The 12,413-nt window shown below is 51.9% G+C and overlaps 2 protein-coding genes across 2 annotated transcripts; one reads left to right on the top strand and one right to left on the bottom strand.

Annotated features, from left to right (window-relative positions):
* Positions 1 to 1,123: 1,123 nt before the first annotated feature.
* Positions 1,124 to 3,789, top strand: EAH_00012020 (Casein kinase one (CK1), putative; the record flags this gene model as incomplete). Its single annotated transcript, XM_013394745.1, has 5 exons — positions 1,124 to 1,532; positions 1,869 to 2,017; positions 2,464 to 2,707; positions 3,055 to 3,295; positions 3,462 to 3,789. 5 exons carry the CDS (start codon positions 1,124 to 1,126, stop codon positions 3,787 to 3,789), a joined length of 1,371 nt encoding a protein of 456 aa, XP_013250199.1.
* A 1,528-nt stretch (positions 3,790 to 5,317) lies between these two features.
* Positions 5,318 to 7,732, bottom strand: EAH_00012010 (hypothetical protein, conserved; the record flags this gene model as incomplete). Its single annotated transcript, XM_013394744.1, has 6 exons — positions 5,318 to 5,497; positions 5,617 to 5,733; positions 5,988 to 6,084; positions 6,565 to 6,707; positions 6,945 to 7,385; positions 7,697 to 7,732. The coding sequence occupies 6 exons, from the start codon at positions 7,730 to 7,732 to the stop codon at positions 5,318 to 5,320; spliced, it is 1,014 nt and encodes a 337-aa protein (XP_013250198.1).
* Between the last annotated feature and the right edge of the window lie 4,681 nt (positions 7,733 to 12,413).

The following is a 12,413-nucleotide window of genomic DNA, read 5'->3' as shown; positions in this document are numbered from 1 at the left end:
CAGAATATGTTTAATTGTTTTAACTAATTGTGGGTCCTTGTAGAAACAGAGGTATTGAAAGAGACCACCACACTGGGGTGTTCATACCGTCCAGCTTTTATGCCTTCCGCACAAATGCGGTCAACTCTGGGCCGCAGCAGAAGGCAGCCACGAGCAGCCCGATCCTGGTCTCTCTGATGAAAGAAATTGTCTGTTTTGCAAGTAGAGTTTTTTTCCATGCAGCATTTTCGCATCAACAACCCACACTTCCCGATTCGCGCTCCTCCTTACTTCCATCGTTGAGCCCCGTCGGTTCGTTTCTGCTCAGTCCGCTCTGGGCTTGTCTGCACACTTGGAGCTCGTCCTTGGGCATCAAACCTCGTCGAACTGCTTTTAGCCTTTCAATTAAACTGGAACGACACCAAGGCCCTGAATCGCCCTGCTCTCCACTTCCGTGACCACGCAGCGTCACCCGGAAACCAGCAGCCAACACCCAACCTTTAGCAACACCTTCTGCGCCTTCTTCCGTCAATTTCGCCGTAGTTTAAGGCCAACCTCCACAAGCCACTGCTACAAGGCCACTCCAATGAGACCCTACAGGCTTTCTCCCTCAGCTGAACTTGCAGGCAGCAGGAGCCCACACTGCAGACCCTAAACTTTTTGTCTCGCCTTACTTCAGCGCAGGGCTTTGTTAATTCATCTTTGTTGGGGTCGTCTGTCCTCCTCAATTCCTTCTTCTCCCTGCAGGAAAGCAGTTGGGTGGCTGGTGCTAGCTGCTTTTGCTTCGCTCCTCGCCTTTTCTCCTCCGTTTACAGTGCCGATCGTCCCCTGAGTACACCCCATTTCTGCTGTTGGCCTCCGTTAACGTGGAGCTTCGTAGGGCTACAGAGGGAAGGTTTCTGAAGAACTGCAGCCAATGCTGCTTTCTTCTCCTGCGGTTTCCGTTGCCCACGTGTTGTGGCTGTCACTCCGCTTCTCCCCTTAAGCCATACGGATTTATATACAGGACGCTTGGCTCCTACATTGCTGCTCCTTCCCACCCTGATGCGACCGAAACCGACACAGAGAAAGAGGGAGATTGCCTGAGCTGCCGTTTCCTTAACCGCTTTGGCAGGGGCGGCGGCTGTAGCGGCGCTTCTTGCATATGGCTGCCCCCCCTGCTGCTGCCCCCTCAACAAGGGGTGCAGCAGGGGGAGTACGGGGTGTTGCAGGAGCAGCAGGAACAGCAGCAGCAGGAGTTGGGGGGAACGCAGTTGGCGCTACGGCTCCCGCGGCGGCGGCGGCGGCAGCAGCAGCAGCGTTGGGAGCAGTAGCTGCAGTTGCTGGCGGCGTGCCTTCACTGTCTCGTGTAGCGTTGAGCCAATCTGCACCACCTGCCTGCATTAATGGGGTTTATCGCGTTGGACGGAAGATCGGCAGCGGTTCCTTTGGGTGCCTATACGAAGGGGTGGACCAGAGAGGCAGAGAAGTGGCAATTAAGTTGGAGCCTGCAAACACCAAACACCCCCAGCTGCTTTATGAGGCAAGAATCATCAAGTTCCTGCAAGGAGGAGGTGAGATGCAGCACCTGCCCCCGCAGCTCCTGTTGCTGTTGCACCTGGGGCTGGTGCTGCTGCTGCCGCTGGCCGTCCCGCCCGCCTTACGCAGCACCAGATTGCGTGGGAGTGGTAGTGTGTTGGAGCTGCTGTTGCGTATGCCTCTGCTGCTGGTGGTCGTATCTATGTTATCTCTGCTGGTACTGCTTATTTGTGCGGTTCTCGCTCGCGATTGGGATATGGGCGAGGCAGCTTCATCAATGTGGCATCAAGGGAGTTGCATACGGATGCAGCATATGGGCATTCACCCAGGTGGAGTGCATGGGCGATTGTGTGGCTGCTGTGTTGTGTCAGTTGGCATTCCCGTTTGTTTTTGGTACGGGCTGGAGGGGGAGTGGCACGCGATGGTCATGGAGCGGCTTGGGCACTCCCTGGAGTATTTGTTCAACGCCTCGCAGCGCGTCTTCAGTTTACCCACAGTCCTGCAGCTCGGCATCCAAATGGTGCGCCTTCCTTCCTTCTCCCCCCCCACCCCAGCCTCTCCCACAGGCCACTGGCAAGGCCACCTGGGGTCCAGTGGTCTGTTCGGCAACTGGTGCATTTGTTCTGTTGTTCACAACAGTATGCTGAAGTTGGATCCCATTTTCAGCCTTAAAGGTCTCTTCAGGGAATCAGTGGATTGTCTTTGAGTGAAATGTTCTGCTATGCTGCTGCTGCTGCTGTTCTGCTGCTGTTCTGCTGCTGTATGTATAACTGTATCCTGCTGCATCTATCTAGATGAGCATCGGTTAGCTGAGTCTACATCCTAGAACCGAAGTGCAGCTCATTCTGTTTCCCCTCCTGTATAGTCCTGATGATTAGATACACCGGCCAGGATGGTGTAGTAATTGTGACATGTGGAGCGCCAGGAGCACCGTGCTAGTATGCATGCATTTATTTATGCACTCAGGAGTCTATCTGCGTTTTGCTGCAGCTGGATCGCCTGGCGTACATACATCAGAGAAACTGCATCCACCGCGACGTGAAACCCGACAACTTTCTGGTTGGCCGGCACGCGGACGGCCTTCGGGTGTATTTGATTGACTTTGGCCTTGCGAAGAAATACAGAGATAGCCACGGCAAGCATATTCCGTATAAGGAGGGGAAAAACCTCACGGGAACGGCTCGCTACGCCTCCCTCGCCACACATTTGGGTCCGCCCACCACTGCATAGAAAAACAAGTCGCCGCCATTCAATCAACGCAAACCTGCACGCATACGCCTGCATGCATGCATAATTACATGGGTGCATGCCAACGAGCATGCTTGCACACATCTACTTATTACTTGCACTTATGTAATGTATGTATGTATGTATGTAAAGATGTATGTATGTATGTATGTATGTATGGAATGTATGGAATGTATGGAATGTATGGAATGTAATGTATGGAATGTAATGTATGTATGTAATGTGTGTAATGCATGCAATGTATGTATTTATGTATGTAGGTAGGTATGTATGTATTTGTGTGTGTGCGCGTGTGTGGCTTGTGTGCAGGGGTGGAGCAGGCACGGCGGGACGACCTGGAGGGTTTAGGTTACGTGTTGTTGTATTTTATGCGGGGGTCTTTGCCTTGGCAGGGACTCAAGGCGACGAGTAAAAGGGACAAATATTCAAAGATTACGCATACGAAAATGAGCGTAGACCTCCACGCCTTGTGCGGAGGGCTCCCCGAATGCTTCACCGTCTACATGACTTATTGCCGAGCGCTGCACTTTGCAGATGCTCCCGACCACAAGTGAGCCTTAACGCGACTCCTGTTTTATTCCTTTGCCTGGATCGCTGGGTTGCTGCTGCCGCTGCTCCCGGAGCAGATGGCGGATGCCTGTGTCGTGCTCTGCACAGTGCGTTGGATTGGAATCTGCAGGGGTGGTTGCTTTTGGCTTTACATTCTGCGCGTGCAGCTATTTGAGGGGCCTCTTCTTAGACGCCCTGCAGCAACAACCTAAGCTGCTGTTGGCGCCCTTCGACTGGATTCCAATTGTTGGTTGCTGCTCCTGCGCTGCATGCCAGCGACAAGGGCCGATGCCCAGTGTTCAGCAGCAGGAAGAGCAGCTGAGGCAGGTAGGGCTCTGTCTAGGCAAAGCTGGGGGTGCGGCCACCCAAAGAACAGCAGCCTGGCGCTCGTCACCTGCTCAGAGGCAGCAGCAGCTCCAGCAGCTGCAGCAACAGGAGCCAGAGGAGTGGAGGCCCTGGAGGCCCCAAAGAGGGCGGGCCGCCCGGTGCACGTAGATGAAGAACAAGACTTAAGGCAGTGCAGCGATCAGTGTGCTTCAGTTGTTTCTTTGTTGTTTGCGTTTTGCCTCTCGCGCGGACCCTGCGCCTTCATTGCTGCTTCTTCGTTTCATTTGCACGCCATTGGGTTGGCGTTCTTCGCCTTTGCAGCTCGCTGCCTTGCTGTTTTTTTTTTACACTCGCGGAATGTGAGCGGCTCCGCCTAAACAAACTTCTAACTGAATGAAGTTTCGTCGCCAGCGTGCATAGCTGTAGTTGTCTCCGTCGCGCATCTCTCTTGCTCTTTGCGAGTATGTTTCTTTCTGCCTTTCCTTGCTGTGCTGCCCGCTGTTGTCGTCTGGAGTACTTCCTTGATGGTAAGTCAACTCCGCAGCACTGGCGCCTATCAAAAGCACTGACAGGCCAAGCAGGGATGGCTAAGTTCCTTATTCTACTTGCAAATGAAAGGGAGGCGAGCAGCAGGCACTGCCCTCAGCGACGCTACATACACGCAAATGTAAGCACCACCATAAGGCGCTCGGCAGCCGCCACTGTTAATATATGGGTTTTCAATGGTGCTAGCGACTGCTACTTCGCTCACAGACGTCACCTTCATTCACGCGGCCTCATACTGAGAGAAAGTTTCAGGCTCCTATATTCAGAACAACGGTTTCTCTATATTGCTGACTATCGACGTCTTCAATCTGCCGTGAACTCACTTGTTCGTTCTAGCTGTTGGCTTTGCTCCTTTCTCTCCGCGCCTGCACAGCGCGTGGCCAGCGGCCACTGGAGCCAAAGCCCCACTTCTCCGATACTATCTGCTGTCTTCGTTGGTTCCTCCTGGGTGGAAGCACTGAAGATGCTGCGCCAATTCGCTGGTTTGTTCTGCATGCATGAAGCGGAACTCGTGGCCGTTTCTGCCCGTATCGCACTTGCTGCGATGATCGAATGAGAGGGGCAACTGTACCTTGCGCATCCACCCCCTCGACGTTCCCTACCGGAAACGAAATTGAGACCGACGCACCCACAAGAGTGACTAGTGGCGCGTTCTGCCTAGGAAGCGTTGCATACTGAAGTGGATACCGAGTATAATATATGTAGAGGAACTCTTCATGCTGCATCTACGCACTAGCAGAAGCTACGTGCAACTTCATAAAATTACATCTCTACTTCTTCCACTAGGGCCGGTGCTGTTAAATCCGTGATAAACCGCTTCACGCTTTTGCAGGAAAAACGACAAAAAATCGGCCCAAAGCGACACAACGAAAAGCTGAGGGTCTTTCCAGCGCCTCCACGTTAAAATGCAGGAGACAGTATCGCGACGACTGCTGCCAGAGAAAGCAGCGACCGCCTAAACAGTGGAATCGGCCGGAAACACTAAGCTTCTAAATGTCGGTTTTCCCACTGCTGTCAATCTGCCAAGTGGTAGTATCTCACTGCCAACTTTGGGGCAAAGTCAAGGTATAGCGAGATGCCCTTAGGAAATGCTGCGCGGCTTGTTTTGCGCTGACTAAGAAATGAGGCCGGAATTCTGAAACTTGAATCCTTAGTCATCTGGCAAATTGCCTTCGTCAAAGTCGTGTTTTCTACGCGGCATGAAGGTCTGCTGCAGCTGCAGTTGTCGAGACGCTTCCACCGGATTTATATTTGGTTTTACCTCAATACCTCTGAAGATGCTCTCGTGCCCTCGCCCAGTCATGAAGCCTGGCATGGCTTTCTTCACAGCCTGGTGCGCCAAACGCAGCAGCAAACCCGAACAAAGAAGGCATGAACTATGCTGCTTGACGTCTGCGAAAAGGCCAGCAAAAACCCTTCCGCTGAAGCTTTGATGTTTAAAGAGCCCACCTTTTTGTTGAATTGCTGCCACGACTTCGCGCTGTCCGTCAGCTGCTGCTCTGCCTGTTCCGTCTTCTGCTGCTGCTTGATTGCCTTGACTCTGCGCTTTTTGCTATTTTTCTGTGCCTGCGTGTCTAAAACAGAAAAAGCCAATGTGCAGTGCGCCTTGTCCAATGAAAAGTCCTAGGGAATGAACGGGCAGACACGTCAGGAAAAAACAAAACTTAAGGCTTCGCGGCTTTCAGTAGCATGCATGCCTGGAACGTGCAACCACACACACCTGTTGGTTTCGCGGCCAGATACTGTGGAATTCTGTAACCTCCTGGAGTGATTATATCATTTGCCCTCTTTTTTGGTACGGCTTTCCGCGGCGCTCTCACTCTGTCTCCTGGCAGATCTTCTTCGTTTTTATACTCCGTAAAGCGCACACGGAATCCAAACGGGGTCGTCGCGATGATGGAGCAGTCGTACCAGCGGCTGAGCGCAACACGGCTTGAACTGCATTCGAATTTGGCAGGCAACTCTATCAGCAGCTCGCACAGTCAATAGTAGGCTCAGCATTGAATTTTAATACTCTCTGTGAACCATGAAAGTGTAGTCAAACTGCAGGATCACGGAAAAACCACGCCTTAGCATATTTTCAGACATTTTCAGAATATGTCGCCTGCACCGGTATGTTTTTTGGTGCACTCCAGCTAAGAACAAACGCTAGATATGCGGCAATCGGCCATAAATCAATCTGTTTAGAAAAGGAATGTAGAGAAGGCTTCAGCCACGACCCTTCGGTCTCCGCTGTTGAACTGCCTTTCCTCCCCAGCCTTAATCCCTCAAACTCTGCGCCGCTGCATGCGCCAAGAAGAGGATGAAGTGAGAGTCCGAAGCATGAACAATGCTAGAAATGAACAGACTAAATAAGCACATAGTGCTACTGCAACCCTCGGCCGTCGAAATGCGTACCCGTCTCCCGAATAAATCGCCTGGGCGGCCGTGCCAACTGGGAAGTCCGTTGCGGACACCTGAGGCAGGAGCACCACTTGTTGTAAAGGGTATTCCTCTCTGTTCCCCCATCCGATAAAGTCAACCACCACCCGCTCTCCTTCCTGCAACGCAGCCGAAGAAAGACAGCAGCAAGGCCTGTAGCGATACTCCCGTGTGGCCACTAGCGAAACTCGACCAGAGCTGCCCATACCTCATGATCACAAGCAGCTCTGTGTGGAAATTGGACAACCTTAATGGCATCAAAAGCCTATTTGCAGAGGCTAATCCGATCGTGGGGAAACGAGAACGAATAGTGCTGGATGCATGTACAAGCAATGCGCTGGCATGTGCAGACGCACCTTGGGGTCCCGCTTTACCTCAACTATTGAGGCGTAGTACCTCTTTCCCTCATATTCAGCAGAGCACGTCCTTCCTACTAAAGGCCCCCTTGTTGGCTGCTGTTCTTGGGCGGATGCCGCTGGCGCTGGGGTGGGTGCGGTGTCGGTTCGAGCAACAGCCTGCTGCTGCTCCCGGGGCGCTGGAGAAGGTTGTTTATCTGTGGCTGACGACTCTTGAGGAGCTTCTGCTACTGCTACTGCTGCTGCAGCTGCGGCTGCTGCTGCTTCTGCAGAAGAGTCCGCCAGCTGCTGCTCCTGCTGCTGTTTGTACTCCACCAGGTGTCTCGTCAGTTGGATAACTTCCTTCAGATCCGCCTGGAGTCTTTTCAAGTCTTCGGTTTCTTCTTGTTTCAGCGCATCTTCCACCTGCTGCAGCTGTTCCTCATACAGCTTTTGCTTCGCCTACAGAGAAAAACCACAAATCTACAGCACAGCACGGACGGTTCCCGAAAAAGGCACACCGCGGTGTTTCGCGATGTCTTCCTGTAAATCCAACTTTAGTAAAGGTAGATAGGCAGCCAATCTTGCAAACTCCGCCAATATACACCACAGAAAACCTCATTGAACCCCGGACTCTTGTTGAACCCGGCCAAAAGCCCTGGGTAGAGTCAACAACTGGCGGAGCAGCAGTTTGCCCCCTAGGGAAAGGGAAGTGGGCAAGAGGGATCAATGCGTCAGCTGGGCAGCGTGCAGTGCCACGATTGTGGAGTTACCTTAAGTTCTTCAAGGGACTCCTCGAACTCGGCCATCTTCCCGCACGGTTGTCTTCGTCGTCGTGTGGAGCAACTGGGTGAGATGAGCGGCAGTGAACACCTAAAGACGCCCAGCAAGACGTTTGCTGCAGCCGCTCTCACAGATGAAGTCTTTCGAAATGAAACATGTAGTTAGTTCCTGCTATCGACTAAAATGAGTCCGTACATACAAACGACCAGATCTGGACTTCAGAACAGGTCCGATCTGAAGTCCAGTGCAGGGTAGTGCAGAGTGGGTCGCTCCTAAAGAGCACTCTGCATCGACCTCCTGGCCGCACTGCTTTATCGAAGGCCTGCCGCGTGTCCAAAAGGGTGAAATGTCGCAAAAGTGGGAAATCGCGCTCTGGAGAAAGTGCTGGGCCGCGGAGCTTCCAAGGCCATGAAATGAACCCCCCCCCACCTCAAAAAACAAAGAACAAAGATGATGCCCCCATACAAATAAAAACCCAAAATTCACCTCCACCGAATAGCCACGCACCGGAAATCCCCAGCAGCACAGCTTGCATGCATTGCATGTATCTGATGAAGACGCGAGCACGGCGGGCCCCGGGCCTGCAGTGCTCAACTGAGTTTACGTCCATATCGACCTCTGTATCCAAGTTGACTAAAAATATAATTTGAAAAAATGCGTGTTGTGCTTCATAAGACACGAGTAAGGCAATGCCTTCTTATGCCGCGCCATGCAGTCTGCCCCTGCAGCCGCGCGTACGTGAGCCCGTAGCATTACATGCGAAGAAATAAATAATGTGCCAGGCCTGAGAAGTGTGCGCCTTTGTTCTAGTCACCGTGGAGAGCATCGATTAGTTACCAAGTGGATGAAGCTTCTTGTTCCACACTATGTCGACAAAAGTGCGCACACGAAGCTACCCATGCATTTTCGCGGGACAGATGAACTGAAAGTGTAATTAGATTCCTCTGGCTTAGCCAAAGGCCCTCCCCAGATGCAGAGTCAAAGGAATTAAGATGGGGATTGCTACAAACAGTGGACCTTCTCTTCAGTCTGCAGGTGTAGCGAGGGTCCTCTATCATAGCTTCGGCACAGCAGCAACCCACACAATAAGTTATCAAAGTTCTAAAAATGTAGCGAAGCTCGCCTAGCCTCGCGCTGCGTCCGGAGCACAGTGGCCTAAGGGTGTAGAGCTGATGCGGCAGGCCGGCGGCCAGTGATTAGTTACAGCGCACCTTGCTGGAAGTAGTGCTGGGGCAACCCCCCATGCACGCACAGCTACGTCCATCTTTGCTGCTAGTGGTAGCATTGTAGGCACTTGGAAAGCGCTTATTTGGTCCTCGATAGCTAGCCTGCACGTACCAGCTTCAGAGAGATCATGCTACGTCTGCCCTCTCCCCCATCGCATTCTCTTCGCAAAACAGCAGCAACGTGATTGCGCGGAGGAGACTAGGAAGGAAACAGAAATACTTGATACACGCATTACAAGTTGCGGTCGCCACAGTTAAGCAGGGACGCAAAGGTAAAATGAGAAGGCAAAAAATTGGCAAACCCCATCTGCAGTTTTATTGCTGCCTTTGTTCACCCGCAGTTCGTTGCTGCAAGCCCGCCGAGTAATATCGCTGCTGTTGGTTCTGTGCCCCTAGACTGGCGTGGATGCCGCTTCTTGAAAGGGATGTTCCAACCCAGAACAAAATATGCATGGAGTTACGGGTAGCACGCAGCGCCAGTGAGCACGTGGGCAGGGGTCAGATCTGCCACAAAAGGTGGGCCCACACACAAAATACGAAAAGAGGAGAAGTGTCATCGGCGGCGCATCTGAGCTAGCCAAAGGAAGAGGCAGGGGAACATATCAGAAGGGGGAAAATCAGTGCAGGGGGAGGGCATGAAACCAGAAAGGTATGGGCGTAGCTTTAAACGTGACCGAACAAAGACCATCGAACGGTTGAAAGCTCTTCATTTTTACGCTGCACTGCTCAAGCTCACGCTTGTGATTGCCGTCGCTAAACTGCGGAGGGCACCTAGGTGTTCCTGGAAAGTTGTCTCGCTCAAGTGATACTCGGAGAACCCACTCGGGCCAAGGGATTCCTGGCCATTTTAACTGTGGCGGCCGCAACTTGTAATGCGTGTACCAAGTATTTCTTTTTCTATCCTAGTCTCCTCCGCTCCATAACGTTGCTGCTGTTTTGCGAAGAGAATGCCAAGAAATTTCTGTGACCCGCTTGAACTGTTTTAGAAAGTCGGCACTAATGCGGCACCTCCACGCTGCGGGTAAGTCTACGAGGTACGTCAACCCGTTGGCCCGGAAATGCGCAGCAAAGAGCCCATCCAATACATGGAAAACTTCTTCGGATGCTCGCCCTCCTGCTTGCTTCGAAGTGCGCTAGTTCACTATGGCCAATCCGCTATGGTTGAAAATGAATGTCGAACCCCGTTTGTTCTAGTTTCATACATGACGTTCTTGTGTGTCCTTCATGTATTCTGGTGCTGTTGCATGTGGTGTATGTAACTCGGTGGGTGCAGATTTACGGGGTTGGCTTCCAACACCCAGGTCTGACTTTGGGTCAGAAGAGGGTATTTCGGTGTAAACAAGAGGGGCTGGAGGGCAACAAGTCGAAGAATGCATTGTGTTTTATAAATGCATTCCGCGTAAGGACGAAAGTCAAGCCGCGTGCGCGCGTGCGAGAAATACTCCGCAGGCGTGCTGCTTGTGATTTCAGTTTGAATGTCAGCCTTCGGTTCGTTCGCTGTGGTCATCTTGTCTTGACCCATATTATTGAGCCGCCTCATGAATTCTCAGCCGAAGGCGCCAACGGCTTTAGGGTTTCTCCCTTTATTGATGCTCTTCGGAGAGAAGTAGCCTTCAAAATTAATAAAGGAATAGTTGGACCATCTTCTCTGCCATAACCGCAGTGGGACAAGGCATGAATTGAGCACACCTGCTTGATCTATCCGCAGTTGAATAAATGCTATCACAGCCCCTGACTGGTGGAAAGCCCACTATGAACTCCATTATAATATATCCGCTTTGATCCGTTCAAGATTCAAAATAACAATGCAAGGATGCGGATTCGATACTGTGCCGCTGCTTTACGTGCCGGCATCCCGCGCAGTTGAGGAGATATTTCTCCACTGAAGGGCGCACCCTAGGCTACCAAAAGAGTCTAGCCGCTTGCTTCACTATTGTGTTGAGCTCACCATGGCCTGCTAAATGATGGGCGTACATGTTGCGCAAAACGGTTTTGTTGCAAGGGGAAACTGGGAAGTACAATCGTCGGAGTCAACGGTTTGTCCACGCTTCGTCGAGTACCACAAAATATCACTGTCTGCGTTGTAGTGCTTCATCCATCGCCTGCTGTTGGGCGTAACAAGAGTCGCGGTCAAGTGAGCATATAAGGAATATGCAAGACACAATAGAGGGAGGAAACAGGAAGCATTGCAGATAAGCACAGGCATAACGCAATGCCTGACCTGTAGGACGTCGGAGGAGTATGCGCCAGCCACCACATTGGCGATATCCTTGATACACTTGACAATGAAGTCGCATTGCACGAGCCAGCATCTGTTGTTAGAAAGAAGGATTTATCGATATCCGGGTGGGCGTGAAATGGAGGCGATCTCAAGTGTAGTGCAAGCTGCCTGCACTATTACTACGATAGACCCCTAGGTTAGACAGAATAGGCGCCCACGCTATTATCGGGCTCTTAGCCTATGATTCTCGCTGAAACCACTATAAACACAGTTAACAACCCAATATATATTCGAGCTCGGTATGGTTCCCAAAGAAAACCCCTAATAATGGAACTGATCCCCGACCTCTCGCCGAGGGCGTGGGCCAGGATCACAGCAACAGCCTCGCACCCAGCCCCAAGCTGGTGCCGGCTGGCGAGCTTTCTGAACTTATTAAGCTGCTTTCTATTTAAAAATGTCCTAATCGTGAAACATTCTAAAGCTAACATACCTTTTCATGATTTTAGGCCTCTAGAGGCCATGCCAAAACCCCATTGTAGTGCCTGTGCACTACAACTTCCCCCTTTCTTGAGCAAAACCGCTACACGGTTTCGTTCCTTCCTTTTCTTCTCTAACCCTTATATTTTCTTCCTTTCCCCTTATGCATCATTATTGGATTGCTCCATAAGTCTGGGGCACTGGGCTATCAGCGTAGTCAACTATTCGGCAGTCCATCAAAGGGGAGTCCTTTCAACCCTGTATATTAGCCTCAACGGAACTCAACGGGAGTGGCTGCTCCTACATATCTTGCTTTTATTCCTCTATCCGAACCTCTACTCGGTGTCCCGACGGCCTCGGCTGGTCTCCCCGGAGTGTGTTTGCTACTGTTCTGCCGTGTGCTGCTTCGCAGGATCGTTGTGCTCTCCTGTGTGCAGCTAATCCAGGTCCGCCTTGCTCTTCAGGAGTGCCAGGCGTTTGTGCTTACTGATTCGCTCTGTTCTATTCTCTCGGCCGCGTGCTGTGTTCCTCTATCGGGATCTTGCTGCGCTGTTGTGCTGTGACGCGTGCGCTTGCTACTCGGGTTTCCACCCTTTTCACCCGTTCAACTACGTTTCTCCTTCTCTCTCCACAATTACATCATTCTAATCCTGACGCTATAGTCACAGTGTGGCTGCTAATTCTGTCTGAGTGTGTTCCAGACGTCAGCTCGCTGAAATTTCGGTTACACCACCCGTGCGTGCCGTGAATTATTTTATCTGCGGCGGCCCTACGGCGTGCCTA

This window comes from Eimeria acervulina, genomic scaffold (assembly GCF_000499425.1).
Source record: "Eimeria acervulina Houghton genomic scaffold, Eah_scaff66, whole genome shotgun sequence".
Taxonomy (NCBI): Eukaryota; Apicomplexa; class Conoidasida; order Eucoccidiorida; family Eimeriidae; genus Eimeria; species Eimeria acervulina.
Note: the sequence above shows the minus strand (reverse complement) of the source record. Positions and strands in the feature narration are given on the sequence as shown.